The 20,831-nt window shown below is 46.3% G+C and overlaps 1 protein-coding gene and 1 non-coding gene across 3 annotated transcripts in view; one reads left to right on the top strand and one right to left on the bottom strand.

Annotated features, from left to right (window-relative positions):
• Nucleotides 1-1,479: 1,479 nt before the first annotated feature.
• The window catches only part of MTF1 (metal regulatory transcription factor 1), a 36,250-nt gene continuing 16,898 nt past the window's right edge, over nucleotides 1,480-20,831 (bottom strand). The window contains exons 3-11 of one of the 2 annotated variants that reach the window (XM_046003884.1): nucleotides 20,306-20,544; nucleotides 19,285-19,416; nucleotides 16,866-16,939; nucleotides 16,281-16,417; nucleotides 12,408-12,482; nucleotides 8,005-8,101; nucleotides 6,647-7,245; nucleotides 3,401-3,464; nucleotides 1,480-2,150 (exon numbers count right to left, since the gene is read on the bottom strand). In XM_046003884.1, coding sequence (XP_045859840.1) covers nucleotides 1,723-2,150; nucleotides 3,401-3,464; nucleotides 6,647-7,245; nucleotides 8,005-8,101; nucleotides 12,408-12,482; nucleotides 16,281-16,417; nucleotides 16,866-16,939; nucleotides 19,285-19,416; nucleotides 20,306-20,544 — 1,845 coding nt within the window. In that variant the 3' untranslated portion in view covers nucleotides 1,480-1,722. The remainder of the gene's footprint in view (nucleotides 2,151-3,400; nucleotides 3,465-6,646; nucleotides 7,246-8,004; nucleotides 8,102-12,407; nucleotides 12,483-16,280; nucleotides 16,418-16,865; nucleotides 16,940-19,284; nucleotides 19,417-20,305; nucleotides 20,545-20,831) is intronic. The other variant, XM_046003894.1, reaches the window with a different exon arrangement.
• TRNAK-CUU lies at nucleotides 17,950-18,022 on the top strand. Its single transcript has one exon. It is a non-coding gene; the product is annotated as a tRNA-Lys (tRNA).

The following is a 20,831-nucleotide window of genomic DNA, read 5'->3' as shown; positions in this document are numbered from 1 at the left end:
AATGATCAGCTCTGGACACTGTCTTGGCTGGCCCTGAGTAATAGCTCAGAGAACACAAGAGTGGCACATGCAGATCTCTGTACATTAGGGAATGGAAAAAGAAGACAAAATTATGGCTGCGTTCTGCCTGACACTGTTGACTCAGGACAGCAGCTGTGTTCGTGGACCCCTTTTCCTTGCTCAAGGCAGGGAACGGGCTCTTGGAGGCAGAGGCCTAGGCTAGACCCTGGGTCAGGCCTCATTTCTGAGCTCAGTGAGCTTGGTGAGCACTCATGACTAATTAATATAGCCAATTGAGAGAAACCTTCCATTTTAGTGTGAACTGGATTTTAGGTTTTATTTTAAAGAGGCAATGACTTAGAGCCAAAGGCAGACAGATGGATATAATTCTATACACAAATCAAAAAAATTTTTTTTCCTATAACACAACTTAATGAAACATTCCAAATGAGATAACTTATTGCAACATTTCAGGCTTTTTGGTGGAAGGGGATTTTTGTTTTGTTTTACCCTGAGTAGAAGATCATCGTTTTGTGGTTTTTTTTGTTTGTTTGTGTGTTTAGAAATCACATGACTAAGTCAAGCAAGTCACATCCTTCTTTGCACTGTACTAGACTGTATGCAAAATCCAGAGGGGTGGGTGAGAGGTGGAGATGGGAGGGGCAACCAAAAGCCTGGCTAGAACCTGGAACCAGGACACCTGGCCTGCCAATTACATGCCGCCTAAAAAAGAAAACAAAACAACAGCAACAAAAAACTCCCTTAAAGCTGCACCTTTTCCTGATAAGCAAAATGCAGCTCTTCTGCTCTGAGGAAGAAAATACCATTAAAGGCAGGCAGACCACCACCCAGCCACTGGCCATAAGCCACAAGTCCACTCTAGGACGAAACAGCCCCAAGAAAAATTCACTGCGATTTGCAAGCCCTGGCCGCCAACCAAGAGAGGTAAAGAACCAGGAAGGCAAAGACTGGGATGACGTGGCTAGAGCCTGCTCTGCACACGCACTGACAGACAGCAGTCAACAGCCCGCAAAGAACCCGATCCCCCACACAGCCTCGGGCCAGGCTTTTCGCTACCCACCAGGCTCCAGCCAGATGCTGGGTGACACCTGCCACAGCCACCCTGAGCTTCACCGATACCAACAGCAAACAACAAAACCACCTCACCCAGTCCCTGTCTGGCTCACGGCTGTCTGACCTGCCTTGGCCATGCCCCCTCTGATGAAGCCAGGGTCTGGCCTCCCAGGCCAGCTGCGGCCTCAGACTCAAAAGACGCACAGGGAGGGAGGAGCAACAACCGACCCGCTGAACTCCTCTGCCCAAACCACAGAGACCCCAGTGCAAGTGATGGGCAGCATCAGACTGATGGAAGCCACACCCTTTCATTTCGAATGTTTATGCATACGAGTAACCTTAAGTTTCCAAGTTCACATGACAATAAGCAAAAGTGACATACAGTGCAGCCAAACAGTTCATTTATAACTTAGCTTTTTTTGTTTTGTTTTTTTTTTGTTGGTTTTTTTTTTTTTTTTTCCAAAGATCAGTTCCTTAAAATGGATGCTCCTGGGATATGACTAAAGAAAATATGTCTGAAAGGTGAGGATTTCAAACAGTAGATTTCTTCATCCTTTGAACTGCTGACCCACCCCCAATGAGGCAGGCACCGGCCCTTCTGCCTCCCGCTCGCTCCTCCTTTCCTGGAGGGGAGCGCACGTGGCCCTTTCACTTGGAGAAGCTGGTCAGGCCCATCTCCTCCTCCCCCTGCAGTAGTGCTTCAATGGGAATCAGATTGGACGGGGTGTCCAGGCTCTGGAGGGACAAAAACTCTGACACATCCATGGCACTTAACGTTTCTGTCTGAGGGTCTGAAGGAGTCTCGGCTTGTCTGCTTTGCTCACAGGAAGAGGGTACAGCGGAGGGTGTCGACAGGGGGTCAGGGGGCGAGGAAAAAGTCTGTGGTGGTAGCTTCAGGCTGGGCCCGTCAGGAGGCTGGGGGCTCGGCTCTGCAGGGGGTGGGGAAGAACAGCCCTTCCTCCTGCCCGCCGCCCGCTCCTTGGCAGAGTCCCGGCACGCGCACTGACACTGACATGCCTCCTCTTGTTTGATGATGATCACAGGAACACTGAGGCCAATCTGCTGTACAGAGCTCCCTGCGAGAGAGGCAAGAGACACTGCTCCTCAAGTAGCCGCAGGCCGGGGCATGAGGGACAGGGCTGGGGGTACAGACTAGGTGAGCGCCGAGGGCCACGGAGGCAAGAACTGTGGGGAGGGAGGATGCCACACTCCAGGCTTCGTTCTGTCTGACACTCCCCATCCCCTCCAAAGCAAAGTCCCTTTTCCCCAGAAAGGCACACACACCATCTAGATGACCCTGTACCTCCAGCTTTGTTTCCGGCCATTCTCCTTGCTACCCTCCATGCCAGCCACAGCAGATGCCTCCCTTTTCCTGACATGTTCTTCATACCTCTGGGACTCTGGGCTCTTCCTTCTGCCTAAACTACCCACACAGGGCTGTTTTTCTGGAGAACTTACTCTTCTTCTCCCTGAAGACCCAGCTCATCCCCTCTCCTGAGGCTGCCAGGCTGGGATGCCCGCAGGCTCCCACCCAGGGCTGGCCCAGGGCAGCCGGCCCACCAGCTTCCTGTCTGTGTGCCAGGAGCTCCCGCCTCCCTTCGCACCTCTTTCCACACTGTGTGGGATGTGTGGCCTGAGTCCCCCTTGTCTAGGACCGAGCTCCTGGACAGCCTCTTGCTCACTCTCGCATTCCAGTCTTGCACACACAGTGGGGGGAGGGGGGGTCTCCCTGTACACTGCAGCCTTGTGCTCACGCATGCGCCTGCTCTTTTGTGCGTGTCTGTGTGCTCTGTACACGCACACTCCGAAATCAGGCTGTGTGTGTCTCAAAAAAACTAGAGGCCAGGGAGGCAGGAGAACAGAGTAGAAGTCAGGAGCCTGAGAACCAGGGCTCTGACTCTGGCCACAAACTCTTAGGACTCCAGAGGAGTCATTTCATCTTTCAGGGCTCCGTTTCTTAATCTATAAGATAGTTTGAAAAAAAAAAAAAGGAACTTTTCGCTCTGTATGAGTCTCTGACCCCGATGCTATTTCTTCATTACTGTAATTAGAAAAGAATCCAGTGAATTAACAGCTGCCCTCTTCGGCATTAATTGTGAGTCAAACTTTCTTCTGGTTACACTTAAAAGCTGTATCTGAGAGGCAAAGAACCACTACTCCTTAAGGAACGTTAAATGTGGTTATTTATGCCGTAAGTGTGCTAACTTATGAATAATACAATCTGACAAATGTGAGGTTTTAAAAACTGGGGCAAAGCAACAATGAACTCTGCCTCAAGGGGCCCCGAGAGCTGATGTGCTTTTAAAGCCCCCACACAGTTACATACCTGTGCTACTGGCTACTGGTACTGCCGTAGTAAAAAACACCTTCTCGACTTTAGATGCTTGCTGCTGGGGAGGAAGGAAAAAAAAAATCACATTTATGGCCACTCATGTATGGCAGATCTCCAAGGACCTGAAGCCTGCCTGATTGTACTGGTCATCCAAGAGGACAGAAAACCCTCAGTGTTCAAGGATTTTTGCACTGAGTGATGTTTTGTTTGTGCTCTGATATGAGGTCACTGCACTGTTTGACACTTAGTGCTGATGGTGCAGCCGGCTTTGTCCCCTACTACTTGGCTGTCTCCCAGCTGCCCAATCTAGTAGGTTCTGTCTGCCCAAAGGCTCCGCCAAGGTTGCTTTGCTTAAGCTGGGGTCTTCTCACAGGGAACCCCAGGGCTAGCTTCCCTACAAGGCCTCCACTGCCGCCACACCCCAATACTTCTGTGAGGCTGGAAAGTTCTTTTGTCTCGTCAAGGATCAAGCTGCATGCTGAGGACCGGCTAAGACGTCCTCTCACTGGCAGAAGAGCCCCATGAGATGTGCTGTAAGCTACACAGGGTAGCAGCTCCAGGGTGGGCTCTGGCCTCAAGTTCAAGCCCCACTACCTCTTATTTGTTGAGGGCAGGCAAGTGATTTTTCTTAGAGTCTCAGTTTCCTCATCTGTAAAATGGGAATAAGAACCAAAGGACCTCCCAGAGGGCCCCTGTGAAGGTGAAATGAGAGGAGGCGTGTGAAGCCTGCAGGACTTGGTGAGCCCGCAGCAAACATGAGCGATTTACATTCTATGAGGCGGACCACAGAGTCAGGCCCAGAGGCCACCCCTTCCACTGTGGTAACACTTCTGTTACACTGGCTATAGGATTTCTGCTTTCTTCCAGTAGTTACCTTAAAAAGGCTTTGTACTTTATCCCTTTTGTGGGGGGGAAAGGGTCCCTCTAGGCTAGGCTGAGTCTAGGAGGAATGTGAGAGCTTCTGGCTAAGTTATAGGAGCTGACATTAAAATAATGGTGGAAAAACGAGACCAATATTTAAATACACAAAAATGAACTGTATGGAAAAGGAATGACATCGGCCCCATGCAGCTCCCCAGGGAAGATGCAGGAAAAAAAAAAACAAGTGAAAATGACATGGAGCAGATTGGATTACGACACCAAAAAGGCCTTTCCAGTGACTCTGGCACTCTAAACATGGAATCAGGTGGCCTCCAGAGGTGCCTGGCACCTGATCTATGGAATTCGAACATTCTGGTCTCGCTGTTTAGCCCCACACTACCCTTCCAGTTTGACGGCGTCATACATCCACCCTGGCGTTCTCCGACTTAGTACGTCATTTTCTCCATCTATTTCCTCCTCTTAACTCAAGGCTCACCTGCCCTGGATGGTTACCTAACAAGGCCCAATCCTCTGCACTCCTCATCTGGCAGCACAATGTAGTAGTCAGGAGCACGGGCTCTGAGACCAAGCTGTCTATGTTCAAGTCACAGCCTTCCCACTTATGAGGTGTGGGACCTTGAGCTAGTCACTTAACTTCTCTGGGCCTCAGCTCTCCATTGGTAAAATCATACCGACCTCCTAGGATTACTGTGATTAAATGAGCAATGCACTGAAAAGTGCTTAGTTAGCACAGTGGGTGACATTCAGACATACAGACATCTAGAGACTGAAAATATCAGTGGTTGCTAAGGGAGAGGCAGACGGGATAAATAAGTGAAGAATAGGGAATTTTAGGGTGGTGAATCTACTCTGAATACAGAAATAGGAGATGTGTGACATCATGCGTTTGTCAAAACTCACAGAACGGTGCACACACAGAGTAGGCCCTGATGTAAATGATGGACTTTGGTTAGTAGTAACATATCGATACTGATTCACCAGTTGTAACAAATGTGCCAGACTAATGCAAGATGTCACTAACATAGCAAATTGGGTGGTGGTGGCCGAGGGCCGGTGGCCAGAGAGTGCAAAGAAATTCTCTGTACTACCTGTTCAATAAAATCTAAAAAAAAAAGTAATCTAAGAATAATGTACATAAGGTAACAACTGGCACATGTCAGACCTTCAATTTCAAAAAGTGCTTAATCAGCACAGTGAGCCCTTATACATAGTAAGGGTTTGATAAATCACTGCTGTTATTTTTTTATTACCATTTTTATTATTATTTGGCCCTTTCCCTACTGGTAATTTTTTTTTTAAAAGATTTTATTTATTTGACAGAGAGATCACAAGTAGACAGAGAGGCAGGCAGAGAGAGAGAGGAGGAAGCAGGCTCCCTGCTGAGCAGAGAGCCCGATGCAGGACTCAATCCCACGACCCTGAGATCATGACCTGAGCAGAAGGCAGCGGCTTAACCCACTGAGCCACCCAGGCGCCCCCTACTGGTAATGTTAACTTTGAGGCATTTTAGCCTCTTTAAAATGTTAAGTTTTCATGAAAAAGAGATCATGGTTTCCACTCTTCTGTATCCCCCAAAGTATCATGCATGGTACCTGGTATATACCAGGCCCTCGGGGCACCCGGGGGGCTCAGTCGGTTAAGCGTCTGCCTTCGGCTCCAGTCACGATCCCAGGGTCCTGGGATGGAGCCCCCACTCAGTAGGGGAGCCTGCTTCTCCCCCTCCCTCTCCCTCTGTCCCTGCTCCTGTGCTCGCTCGCTCTCCCTCTCGCTCACTCCTTCAAATAAATAAATACAATCTTTAAAAGAAAAAAAACAAAAAAAAACCCCAGGCCCTCAAAAATATATTTAATTGAATGACCAAGTCATTTCCTTCATCATCGAAATGAAACACTTCTATAGAAACCGGCTCTCGAGGCGGCCCTGGGAGCACAGATTCTCTCTCTGAGCTGGCCACAGCTGTGCTTTGCACCTGATGGGGTCTGACCATCCCTGCACATCAGTCTGACTCTGCCTTGGAGAAGAACCTGGTTTCCTAAGTCGTTCCTGGGCCTCTGCAGCCTGCTGACTACTCTGCTCTCCTAGAGGGTGCTGCGACACTGCAGATGGGATCTACATTCATGTGCCTGCTGCTGCCTGGCAGGACAGGAGGGCTTGTCCTCTGCTTCCCTACTGCGGGTCTGCATCATGGCATTCTCCGGATTTCTACCACTTGCTCATGGGAACAAGGCCAAGAGGTCAAATCACAGGTTTCAGGGCTGATACGATAACCGTGTTCCTTTCTGAAGCAAAACCTGGGAACATGTCCTCTATACGTACAGACGCTTCACCCCACTGGATCCGTTCAGAGAGAGTACTTACAATTTGTTCCTGATTTTGCGGTGAACTGGTGGCACCATTTAAGATCCACTGTAGGTTCTGTTCTCCCATGACCAGGCTGGACTGCAGGATGGCTGTGCTGGGTGTCGGGGTGGTGATGGTGATCGTGGGGTTGTGAGTCAGGACAGAGTTGGCGCCCAGGGGCAGAGTCTGGACCATGGCTGGCAGGGGCTCAGTAGTACTTTGGGACTGGGGCGGTGCCGCCACGGCCGGTGGTGCCGCCGCCGCTGCCGCCGCAGCCCCGGCAACGACAGAGAGTCCCGGTACGACGGGCTGCGGGGCCTGAGGGTGCGGGAGAAACTCTTGACGATTAGCAGCAAACTGTGTGCTGTGGGGGACAGGCACTTCTGAAGGTTGGAAGAGAGCAGAGGGGTTGCCAAATGCAGCTTGCCGGGAACCAGTTCCTAGGGGAGGAGCAGGCGGAGGAGCAGACGGTGCTGAGGCTGGTAGCAGAGGCTGGGGTGGCTCGGACATGCCAGGCTGCAGTACAAGCGGGAGAGATAAAGATGCTGAATTTCCTGTGGATGGCGGAACATCACTGACTGACTCTGCATCACCATTAAAACTTTCAATCAAGGCAGCTGGCAAGAAAAAGAAATAGAAATATATATACATATCCCAAGCCTTACAGGAGCCACAAAAACACAGTCATCATGGTGATACCAAAGATAGCTGAAGTCCGTTAGAGCCAAGAGCTTCGTTCCTAGAAGGCTGGCCTCCTGTGTTCCCTTTAATGACCCCTCCGGCCGAAGCACCAGGCTTCACAACCAACCTCGCTTTCTACATGTGAAAAACTAGTATGGGCTTCACCGTAAAAAAAAAATTAATAAAATAAATAAATAAATAAATATATATATATATATATATATATTCTAAGGCTTTTCTGGAAAAGAGACTAGACATCCCTTTTTGGCATAACCAGTGAACACCCTTTCTGACTGCTGTGAAGCTTCAGGGACAGATTTTCATTCAAACACAGAAGGATCTAGGCATCTGATGCTGTTCGTGGATCCTGCCCACTCGCGAGCACAGTGTCGCTTCAGAAGAGCGAGCTCAGAGCTCCTCCTGCTTCTGAAAGCCAACAAGAGCTTTTGAAGAAGACGACCCTCTTCTTTTGAAGGGCTAGGGAAAGTAGGCCCTCAAGGAGACTCTTGCTGAGGGAAGGAGAGAAAAAGATGGAACCAAACAAAAGGCTCATAATTCCCGGACCCCTCACCAAATGCATGTGTTGTTCAAGGGAACTGAAATCTACTTCATGGCACCTGCCGCGGTGTGTCACCGAGGGGGACTCCCTTGCCCGGTGCCGAGACGTGAGCAGGAAGAGAGTCTATGGCACAAACCTGTCTGTTGAGGATCTTCCTGAATTGCCGTGTCATCGGAATTCTGGAACATAGATTCGAAGATGATTGCTGGTGAAATTGTGCTGAGGTCCTGGCCCTGTGATTGACAGAGAGAGACAGACAGAGACGTGAGGCTTGTCACCCTGAGGCAATTCTTCACTGGGCCAGAACACACAGCAGCAGAACTAGAATGATCTTTTTGATGTTTCTTTTTTCTAACTTCTCCCTTTCCAAAGTGACATCTAGCTCCCTAAACCTCAGACCCTGGCAATTTGGGTCCTCAGATACTCTACAACAGGAGCCCACAAACTATGACTTGTAGGCTACGTGTCCATTTTGGGAAATAAAGTTTTACTGGAATGATGCATGCTTGCTCATTTATTTCCATGCTCCTTTCACGCTCTGACGGCACAGCTGAGTTTTGTCAGAGACTCTGTGGTCCGAAGAGCCAAAAATATTTACTATCCAGCCCTTTCCAAAAAAAGGAGCTTCTTAACCCCTGCCCTAAAAGAAGACCAAATCCTTCCTAAAAATGGGATTGTATAATATTCATTACCTGCAACCTGCTCTTCTCATGTAATAATAATGTACTGTGAATATCCTTCAAGGTCATTACACAATACCTATGAAAGTCTAACAGGTATGCATGATGACGAATCAGGCAATAAGAGAAACCTTTCATGAGAGACAGTAGTCATCACCTTACACTCACTATTGTTTGTCACTGCAAGTTTCTTTGTAATTAAGAATTAAGAAAACATCAGAGGCATTTTTTAAAAAGATAAAATGGGGGGAAGCCCAAAAAACATATAATGCCCTAAGGGTCTGACTCCTGATAGGCACCAAATAAAATGGCCACCTCCAGGCTTCTCTGTGGTGAGCGGGAGGGGACAGCCATTCTCCCTCCAGTCTGCCTCCGCCCCACAGCCGGTAGGGCAGGGGGGACAGAGGCAAGTGCCTCCAGGAGAGCAGGCAGGTAACAGAAGTCATGAAGCCAGGGTGGCGGCGACAGGAGGTTGGGGCCAACTGGGGAGCGTGTGCCCCCGGCACCTCAAGGGCTTCGGAGGAACGCTGTCCTATGAAGTGCAGACTGGGGACTTCCGGAGCTCATGAATGGTCTGAAATGTGGATTTTCATGTGAAATCTACTGATTTGTGATTAAAAGCAAGTAACCGAAAACAAAGCACTGTACAGACCAAACAAAACCCAGCTTCAGGCCATATTTTGCGTCAGTGCCAACTTGCGTTTAAAGGTCATTTTCTAACAACTCTGCTTCTGGGAGGGGGAAGGATCACTCTGGGCCTGGGCAAGTGTGGTGAGTGGAATGTCCAGCAGCCTAGAGGTCGTCGAGATGAAACCGCCCACGTGAACCAAGAGGGTCCAAGTTGGGATAGTAGTTATCCTTAGGGAGAGGTAACAGCTGTTAGTGGGCATGGACAGTGGGAGGCTTCTGGGATGCTGAGAATGTTCCATTTCTTGATTTGGGTGCTAGTTAATCGATGGGATGAATTGTGATCATTCATTAAGCTGCATATTTGTGATTGGTGTACTTTTCTGTACGTATACTACACTTCAATAAAAACTATTTTAAATTAAAAAAAAAAAAAAAGTGCTGAAGTGACTGTGACTCAGCCACTGCCAGGCTCCAGGATACAAACCCTGGGGACAGAGTGAGTTCGAGCAGCTCCCCAAAGTAGAGGAGACCAGAACAGGCTGAGCCTCTGGGGCCTGGCTCAGAGACACAAAGAACCCTGGGAGCTGTCTAGGACCAGGATGGAGCCTGAAGCTCTAGATCCAAGAGGGCCAGAGCACCATTCCCTAGGCGCTTCAACCCTCCTTTAATGAAAGATCCGAGCAAACCAAAGCTCACATCGGGGACTTGCATACACATATGGCTGCCCAGAAACCAAGAAAGGAAGGACTTCGTCAGAATGTGTCATTTGATATTAACAATTCATCATTTTTTTAAAGCAGAACAAAGCAAATTAATTTTTTTTAAAAGGCAAATTAATTCTATTACTTTAAGAATTGTGGCCTTAGAATGAAAGACTAGAAATGAGACTATTTCCAATTCTGGAATAAATGATGGGTGGTGAGGGCACACTACGTAATTTGACCCCAAGGGACAGAGTCTCTGTCTTGCCAATGTCAACTGTGGTAGAAAAGGCTTTTCTTTTTTCTTTTTAACAAGTACTTAATGTCCCTCCATACCAGGATTCCTCATCTGATGACCCCAGGGCTCCTGGGGTCTTTAGTCTTTAGCTCTTTAGTCCTAGATCATGGCCCTGGTCAAGAAGTAGACTCCTAAACAAATCATTTAATACAACCTCTGAGATTAAAGTGCTATCATACCCCGAAATCTTAGGTTCCCCAACTCAGAGGGCATCGAGGTCTCCGGTACAGAAATTTCATCTTAGACTATTAGCTCTGAAATGCGAAGAGGCATAAAAATCACATGAAGTGCTTATTTAGCGTCTTTGTTCTTCAGATTGGTTCATTTCTATTGCTCTGTCTTCAATTTAACTGGTACTCTCTTCTGTCATTTCCAATCTGCTGTTAAGCCCATCCAGTACATTTTTTGTTTCAGATATATTTTCAGTTCCAGAATTTCCATTTGGTGCACTTTTTATAGTTTCTACTTCTCTACTGAGATTTCCTGTTTATTCCATTATTACAAGCATGTTCCTTTAAGTCCTTGAGCATGAAGGAGCTATTGAGAAATCCCTGTTTAACTGGAGCACCTGGCTCGCTCGGTAAGTGGAGCCTGCGGCTCTTGATCTTGGGGTCTTGAGTTTAAGCCCCATGTTGGGTGCAGAGATTGCTTAAAGAAATAAACTTAAAAAAAAAAATGTTTTCCTCTTTCTTATGTGTACTAATTTGGAATTACCGAGGACACCGTAAACGGTATGTTGTAGAGACTCTGTCAGCTTGACCCTCTGTGGATCTCAGTCTTCCCTGGGGGGGAGAGCAGCCGTCTCTTCGTCCAGGTCTTCAGCCCTAGCTGGGCTGCTGAGGGTCTGTCTCAAACATGCCCAGTTCGGGGGTCAACTAGAGATGTGACCAGTTTATACAACGAGCTTGGGGCTCCCACTTTGTGGCTCTTTACTTTCCAGGCTAGTTCCCCCTTCACCTTCCAGGTGCTGCTGTGGTAGCTCTGAGCTCTGTCCTCTGGTTATCAAGCCAGTGAGCCTGCATGTTTACCCAGTTTTAGCCATCTTGTCTGGTGTCACCTGGGGCTTGCCCTCAGGTGGATAGGCCGTAAAACTTGAGAACATATCTAGGGCCTTTGCCATTGTCCATGTGGCTCCTTCGCTCTACCTCTGCCTGTTTGGGGGCTGCCCTTTGGTGCCTTCAAGTAGCTGCTCCTGATCAGCTGCCCAGCATATGGAGTTGTTTTCCATGGGGGGCTGGTCTGATAAGGGCAACTCTGCCATTACCAGAAGAACCCAAGCCTTGGGGTGCTTAGATAAAAAAATGCCGTGTCAGATGCCACTCCCAGAGGATACTGATGAAGCAGGCTTGGGGTGAGGCCCAAGAAGCCGCGTCATCAGAAGCACAGAGGATCCCACTGACACACTCTGAGAACCTGCACATGTCTCACGGCACTCCCGAGTCTTTCCATTTCTGCTCAAATACCTCCTGTCACGTTGATTCCTTCTTACTTGGGCAAATACTCATAGAAAATCTAACTTAAGCTATGTTTATTTACCATAGAAAAACATCAAACAATGCACCTGTGACAACCCTTTTGGTGACACAGCGAAGCGCAGATCCTTGCGGAGCATAAGCTCGGCCTTCATACAGTGGCCTGCAAGGCATATCACCGAGCCACGGGAATGGCAAGGAATTCCACAGAGTCAACTGAAGCCACCAGATCAAGAGACAGTGGGGGTGTCCTTTAGAAGAGGCTCAGAGAGAAGGCTCCCTCAGGACCTCGATGCAGTGAGTGAGCTCAAAGAAAGATAAAGATGGACTCCAGTCACATCAGCAGGGCTTGAGAAAGCCTGCAAACTGAATTCTGGTGAATTCTGGCTCTCCCCTTATAGCGGACTAATTTTAAACTCCTCAAGGAGAGACCTACAAGCCCCTAGAAGCTCACACCAGCACACTACCTGATGGGTTAGGCACTCAGTAAGTATTTGCTAAATGAATAAAAGAAAGAAATTTTCTGGGGCCAGAGGTTATCGAGTGAGTGACATGGGTCAAAAGGCATTAGACATCAGAGAGAACAACCTTTCCCATGAGGGCTCTATCGGGAAATAAAATCAAAACAGCCCTAAACTAACTGGATGCAACCAAATCTGGAAGACTCTAAAGGCTGGCCTCCCTCAATTTTCCCACCAAAGAGGTGTGCTCAATTCTTGCCCTTATTTTTCTCATACCCATATCGCAGGTACACTTACTGTAGAATTTTCTCGCAGTTCAGAATCTGTGGACAGAAGGCTCAAATCGCTCAGACAAAGTGAGTGATTTGTATCCTGTGAAAGACAAAAAGTTCTTATTGAGTAACAAAAAAAATTAAGATTTATAGTAGCACAGCATGTATAAAACACTTGATCACAATGTCCCTATGGTTGCAAATGTCAAGATTTATTACTTGGAAAGGTAAATACCATCTGAAGAAAGGGCTATGTGAATTATTTTAGTTTTTAAAATCCTGATTTTCTTAGAAGATGTCTTATATTTCTTAAAGATGGTTAATACATGAGTTTAAGAACTGTCTCATGACTCAGGCTTCAGAGGAACAAAAGTGTAATAACACGAAATTAATAGTATTTGTGTAATTGGTCTTCTCATTTACAAAGCCATTTCAAATGGCTTGATCTGCTATTCATATGAACCTGAAGTATTATTTTATATTCCCATTTTAAGTATGAGAAAATCAATGCTAAGACTGGCAGTGAACTGTCCAAAATCACACAGCTAATTAGCAGAACACAAACCCAGTACTTCTGAGGGGAACGCCATCTTCCTCTGTACCACTGTTTTCCCAGCATCTCAGGGATTCTTACTCAGCAGTACTGAGGATTTACTTCCAAATACAACTGCCTAGGCTAACTCTGAACTCTGGATTCCTAGAATGCCAGCTGCGATTCACATACTTTGAGTGGGAACCCTGCTTACCTCGTGGGTCAAATGTTTCCATTCACACATACAATCAACAAATAGTCACTGAGCGTCTACTACGTATGAAGCACTGTTCCAGGTCCAGGGCTACAATACTGAACAAAACAAGGTCCCCGCCACCAGAGACCTTACATCTGGGGGGTGTGGTGGGGGTTGTGTGACAAAATCCCCGAAGATGATGCTAAATTTATGGAGGATAAAGGGAACAGGGAATGCTGGGGCAGGAGATGCCCTCTTATTAGATCAGGGGAGGCCTCTTAGATAAGCTGGCATTTGAGCAAATACTGAGGGAAAGAGAGCATGAGCCAGGCACGTATCTGGGAAAAGTGTTCCAAACAGAGGGTATAATAAGTACAAAGGCCCAGAGGCAGGAATGGGCTTCCCTTGTTCAAGGCACCACAAAGAGGACAGTAGAGCGAAAGTGAGAGGAAGAGAAGTAAATGAGGCCAGAGAAGTGACCAAGAGAAATGACCCCGTGGGCCACTGTAAGATTCTGACTGACTTTTGCTCTAAGTGATGCAAGAAGCTACCGGAGAGTTATGAACGGAGGACAGACATTATTTGCTTTATGGTTTAGAAAGATTGCTCTGGGTGAAATATGTAAACCAGTCTGTATCAGGGCAGAGTGAGAGTGGGGAGAAGGGGAAAGGTGTGAGGAAGATCACTTAGTGGTTACTGTAGTAATCGAGACAAAAGCTAACAGTGGCCTGAACAAAGTTATCAGAAGTGATCAGATTCTATGTATATTCGCATGGTAGAGCTGACATTTTGCTGGCAGGTGTGGATCTGAGGGGAAAAAAAGAGGTATCAAGAACGACTCCAAGACTTTCCGCCTATGCCACTAAAAACACAGAGGTACCATTTACTAATAAGGTGGGGACCTATAGATGGAAGAGGTTTGGACATATGAAATTTGAGAAGACAGATGTTTTCTGGGTGGAGGAGGGAGGCTGAAAATATTGATCTTTCTGAACTTACAGTGCAGCTATATCCTGCTAAACCCAGCCTAAGTCGAAAATGCACTGAACACCTAATCTTCCAAACATCACAGCTTAGCCTAACCTACCTGAAACAGGCTCAGAACACTTACGTTAGCCTAGAGTTGGGCAAAATAATTTAACACAAAGCTGATTTTATAACAGTGTTGACTAGCTCCTGTAACCAACTGAATAATGTACTGAAAGGGAAAAAACAGACCGGTTGCACGGGTCTGGAATAGTTGGAAGTGTAACCAGCTGGTTACCCTGATGATCGCAGGCTGACAGGGGGCTGTGGATCATACAGGATCATACAGCCTAGCCTACTGTTAGACCGGGAAGAGTCAAATCAAGTTTCAAAGTACGGTTTGTACTGAATGCATATCACTTTCACACCATAAAATCCAACCATCCTAAGTGGGGACTGTCTGTACCAGTCTAGAGTTCAGGAAGAGATCCAGGCTGGATATCTTTACTTAGGACTCAGAGGCAATCTAGATGGCTCTGAAAGCCTGGGACAAGAGGAGCTTCCCTCCACTGGGGAATGAGCTGCAACCCAGAGAAGACGAGACCTGAGCACCATGCACTGGGGGGGGTCTGGGGAGGGGGCCCCAGTGCTTAGGGGCTGTCACCAATTAAACTGTCCTCTGGCTGTCACATGAACAAGAAGATTGGTCAAGACTTAATACAGGCAGCTTAGTAGACAAAGACTCTCAGATCTTAATATTTTTATCTGGTTTTCCAGAAGAAGAAACTGAGGCACAAAGAAGCCATTTGCCTAAGGGCGTCCATCTGATCAGTAGCAGAGCCTGGATCTGAATTCAGGCAGCTAGGCTCCATAGGCCACAGCCTTCACAGCTAATGTTATTTTGCCTCTCACCACACAGGGGTCAAGAACCAGGCTCTGGAATCAGACTGCCTGTTAAATCAGAGTAATTACAAGCTTTGGATACTCAGGCAAGTCATTTAATTTCTCCTTGCCTCAGAAGTTTCATTATCGGTAATGTAGGGCTAATAACAGTACTGACCTTGCAGAGCTCGTGAGTGAGACCATCCATGTAAAAGCACTTAACACTGAATGTGGCACAAGGTAAACACTCAGTAAATGCTAGTTATTATTACTAATAAGATACAGGGGCAGAATAGGTTTGAAGGGATCCTTTGCTGTTTAAAAACTGGAAACCACAGAATTTATGTGGTCTCTCCCCAAACCAAAAGATATTACCTACTTTAAGTAAAAACCTCATTTTTCAAAAGGAGGTCAGTGTGGTTCAGTTCCTCTATCTATGAAATGGTAAGATAATAACAATACTCACTTCCTAGGTTTAAGAGATATACATTAAGTGCCCAATACATTAGAAGTAAAAACAGTAGGGGTGCCTGGGTGGCTTGGTCAGTTAAACATCTGACTCTTGATTTCGGCTCGGGTCATGATCTCATGGTTGTGAGACTGAGCCCCGTGTCCCGCTCCACACTTAGTGGAGTTTGCTTCTCTCCCTCTCCCCATGTGCTCATTCTCTCTCTGCCCCACCTCGAATAAATAAATAAATAAATCTTTTCAAAAAAAAGAAGACGTAAAAACAGCAAATTTCTCCCAGGACCTCTCCAGAATGAAGCTGCAGAGAAGAAAATACGGTAGAGGGGCCTGGCAAAGAACAGACCAACTGTCTGAAACTCTGCAGAAGAAAGCTCTGCAGTTCAGTACCTCCCTTCAGTGGCTCTCAAACCTTCTGGCCTACAGACAATTCAAAAGGGCAAGGAACCTTCCAGATTCTGCCTGGTTCTCCAATGACAGATTAAACAGATGTATGAAGCAAACCTTTTAACTTGCATTTCAAACTCAAGTACAGATGTTTCACAAACACAAGAGAGAAAATAAGACACTTGTAGAGCATCTGGCTGACCCATGTGAGATTTCTGGTTACAAGGTGCCTCTTGCACCGTTTCTGATGGGAAGGAGGCAGAGCCAAATCAAAAGCTGAAGCAGAGGGCGCCTGATGAAAACTGCCAGCTTGCACCATCCCATCACAAAGACACAGATCTTGACCCTGACTTCTTCCCTCTCACTGTTGGATACACAGAGAAGACTTTTTGATCTTTTATTTTGATACACAAACAACTGTTGCTGTTCTGTGTTGCTCAGATCAAAACAAGAGACAAAACACTACGTACCTCTGATCCATTGTGATTTGGAAGTGCATTGTATGAGTGTCCTTTATTGTCGTGACCTTTCATGTGACTTTTGAGACTGTACTGAGTGCTGAATGTTTTCTCACAGCCATTACTGGGGCAGAAAAAGGGTCTTTCACCTGCAAGAATGGCAAATAGCGTTAATATTTCCATAGTCATTTCACTTGATTCAGACATCTACTTTTCCCTAACAGAGAGAAGTAAATATTCCTGTGAGGGTTCAGGTAACAGTTGTTACAAGTTGGACAAATTACACCTTAACCATTCCAGTCCTAAAACTGAATGTAGAGTAAACATAACTTGCCCCTGGCCAGTTTAAAGAGAAGATTCATTCCCCCCTACCACAGGTTCTTGAGAATCTCTGCACTGATTTCACTTGTTAAGGTTGGATTCCTGAGTCCAACCTTTAGATCTTTTTCCCTCTGAAAGAAACTCAAACATTGTAGGTGAAGGCTAAGCTGATTAGGTTTGCTCTGTCCAAGAAGCTCTACGGGTCCCAAGAGAAACACAGATATTTACTGGCTTGATGAAGGTTAAAAGAAAAACCACACATCAGCCTAAACTCACCAGTATGTGTACGGACATGAGTTTTAAGGTGGTGGCTTGCTGCAAATGCTTTCCCACAGCCATCATGATCACACCTAAAGAAGTTGTTTAAGCAAAAAGAAACAGCAATCATATGGGAAATATGTCTTTTATCTTCAACATTTCTTATAAATATAAGCTCAAACTAAAACACATGTTCAGAACACAGAGATCTGATCGAGGAAATTGATTTTAGAGATGGGAAATGAAGACAGGTCGCTGGAAAAAGTCACAGATCTGGGAACAGAGGGAACTGATGGTCCAGGATAAATATTTCTTGTCCTACAAGTAAGTCACATGTTGAGAGCTCTGACAATGAAAGCCTTTTGATGAATTACTTAACAGAATTCTATTGACGATCAGAGCTGATACAGAAAATCTACTGCCAGTGGAATACTAGGAATGTCAATAGTGGGTACAGAAGCTCTCACATAGGCAGGAAGCCTAAAATATAACACTAAAACAAAATCAGTCCCAACTACACAGACCACATAATATATAATGTATAATGGCCACAATGACTTATTTATAATCTTCAGTGTCAAGATTTACTTCTTTCTCTTTGACTTTTTTGATAACCAGAGCTGTAAGTAATCTCTCCCTCTTGAGAACTCCTGAGGCACTTATCTCTGGTTTCTTTTCCGGCACCTGTCCTTTCCAATCTCATTTTATCTCTAAGGGTATACATTAGTTATCTGTTCTAGATTAGAAACTCTTTGAGGGCAGGGTCCAAGTAGTGCTTTATATCTGCTGTAGTTCTTCCACATAGCAGGCATTCAGTAACTATTTATATGAATGAATGCATTTTCTTGTAAGCCAAAATATTTTCTTTCTTTAAATAGAAAGCTTCTCTGGAGCATTTTACTTCTTAATTATATATAATCATGTGTCTAAATTCCCATCTAATATTCAAGAAAAATTAGCAGTTTCAATCACCACAAAAATGCATGTGATTGAATAAAAATTAAGAGTCCCCTCAACAGACCTATGGGGGGAAAAGTAACCCAAGCTTCCCAGAATCTGGAGAGTAACCACCTAGAATCTAAATACTCTTGCTTTTAGGGGTGCCTGGCTGGCTCAATCGGTAGAGCATGTGACTCTTGATCTCGGGGTTGTGAGTTCAAGCCCCATGTTGGGCATACAGCTTACTTATTTACTTACTAACTAACTAAATAAATACTCTTGCTGTTAGAGGGGCTATGATTCAGGAATGAAACTTGAATTTTAAAACACAATTCCATTCAGTTGATGTTTAAGAGTTGACTGCCCCATGCAGTGCCCGGGTGGCTCAGATGGTTGGGCGTCTGCCTTCGGCTCAGGTCATGATCTCAGGGTCCTGGGATGGAGTCCCACACTGGGCTTCCTGCGTGGTAGGGAGTCTGCTTCTCCCTCTCCCTCTGCTGTTCCCCTGCCTGTGCTCTCTTTCTCTGTCAAGTAAATAAATAAAATCTTAAAAAAATAAAAAAAAAAATAGCTGACTGCCCCTGAAGACAAGGGCACTAAGGATCCTGATGAGATGAGTGACTTGAGACGGGAAAGGTAGCATTGTGATGCCACGTATGTAAAAGCAGTCACTCCTGCCACACTTCAGAGACAATGTTTACGAGCAATTTTCAGTAATACATCTATACTGTATTTAGGGAGAATCCTTACAAGCTGATTATCTTATTTTAAAATGTCATATAATCATTTTGCTCAAAATCTGAACATTTGTTCAAAATGTTTTTGAACCCCTACTGAATGCCCAGAACCACACTCTATGCTATGAGCGGAGAAGAAGGTAGATGATACACATCCTTCCTTCAAGGTTATATACACATTTACACGTGGATGTGTTCAATATACACACGGGCACAGGTATATATAGACTGAAATACAAACAAAAATGGTTGCTCCTATATGTGTGTGTATACAGACGGATTACAAGGCAACAACTAAACATGGAACAAAATAAAAAACCTGCATTCTTACCCTTCATCTCCCCTCTCATCTCCTCCTCTCCTCACCTAGATATTTAGGTAGCTCTCCCTTCCGCTGTGCTTGAAGTCATCTTGTTCTCATGCTGTTACTTAGTACTTTCTCAACAGACTACATTCCCAAGAGAAGAGCATGTGTCTTAGTATTTCTCTAGCACCAATAAAAGTGCCTCCCACCTTAAGTGAGTTTCAACAAATGCCTGCTGAGAAAGGGAAAGCCTGAGGCAGAGGGCCATCACTAGGATGGTCAATCTTTAATCCTGAGTAAGGATGCTCTTAGAACCCATCACCACTCCCTTCTGTATGCGGGAGTTGGTTGTGGCCGCCAAAGAACTAACAGAGGGACTGCTTCAAAAAATGTCAGGGCCCATGGAGACATCCAGCTGCAACCTGGTCGGCGACAAACAAAGAGCAGTTCGACTCACCGAAATGGCTTTTCTCCTGTATGGGTTCGGATGTGCTTCCTCAGATCGCTGAGTGTGGTGAAGTACTTGCTGCAGCCTTCAGATTCACAGTTAAACGTTTTCCCTGTGTGAAGCCTCTGATGCGCTTTCAGCCTGTGAGACAGCCCAAGAGACAAAGTCCCTCCCGCATTTGCATAATGTAGGACAGAGCCTCCCCACCCCCACCAGCTTAAAGTGCTACAGGATCCAGGGTGTGAGAACTCTATATCCTTAATATATTAGTATCCCCAGTTTTCTTGCTTGAAGAGAAATTCAGAGAAGTACGTAGCCTAGTGGTAGGAGTGTGACTATGCAGCCAAACTGCCTAGGACTCAAATCCTGGTCCCACTTCCTACCGGGTGGGGGCCCTCCAACCAGTTACAAAACCTCTCTGCTTCTGCTTACGTATCTACGCTGAGGATTCGCACTCAGACAGTGCTTAGCGCAAGGTGAGTGCTTCCTAAGTGTTAGCTCGACAGGAGTCTCCTGACACAAACAGCGTAAGAGAACTGACCAAAGTGTGGCAGAAAAAAGTTAACTTCAAGGTGATGAAGGAAAGAAAATGACAGAAGCCTTTGGACAAGATCCTGAGCTGAGGGGAAGCAACAGTGCAAGTATTAAAATCCCCAGGCCAGTATGTCACTCCGGGAGAGGCAAATCTGAATATGAAATGTACTATCCTTTTTAACTAACCCCATATAGGTCAATCTTTAAGTAACAAGTTCCTCCAGCGAATTTTAAACAGTTCGGAGAGCACAGCTGTGCTTTTTTTTTTTTTTTTAAGTAGGAGCCACACCCAGCGCAAAGCCCAGCACAGGGCTTGAACTCAGGGACCCAAGATCAAGATCTGAGCTGAGACCAAGAGTTGGATGCTTAATGGACTGAACCCTCCAGGCGCCCCCTAGCTGTGCCCTTTCAAGCACTAGAAGTGCCCATCTGCACTGGGCAAGGAGACGACTCTGTAATCACAAGGGCAGGGGCAGGGACTGGAGAAGAGGCCGACCTGTAGAGCGTATTGAACGCCTTCTCACAGCCCTGCACGTCGCACTCAAATGGCTTCTCCTTCGTGTGCACTCGCACATGGATCCTGAGGCTGTAGGAGGTGAGGAAGGCCTTGCCACAGCCTTCCTGATTGCAGACAAACGTGTACTCTCCTCGGTGAGTCTTCTGATGGGTGCGCAGGTTGCCTGCTGTGCTGTAGGTGCGGGGACAGCCCTCAAAGGTGCACTGGTACCGCTTTACCTGGCAGACAAAGGACACCTCATCAACAGGACAAAAGAGCTGCCAACGCCTAACTCCTCCCAGAGTCTGGCTCCCAAGAAATGTGAGGCTCCTATCATAAGCACAGAAAACCACCACAAGCAACAAAAGGAATCTTCCCCTTGATCGAATCACGCCAGAACAAAGAGTAAGTCAGGAGGATGAGATAAGCCCACAGGCAGATGAATATTCTAAACGAATATAATAAAGGGGTTTTCAGACTCTAGTATACGTCTGGCATCTAAAGGTGGTTCCATACTGTCACAATC

This window comes from Meles meles, chromosome 1 (genome assembly GCF_922984935.1).
Source record: "Meles meles chromosome 1, mMelMel3.1 paternal haplotype, whole genome shotgun sequence".
NCBI lineage: Eukaryota > Metazoa > Chordata > Mammalia > Carnivora > Mustelidae > Meles > Meles meles.
This window is presented reverse-complemented; position numbering and strand designations above follow the sequence as displayed.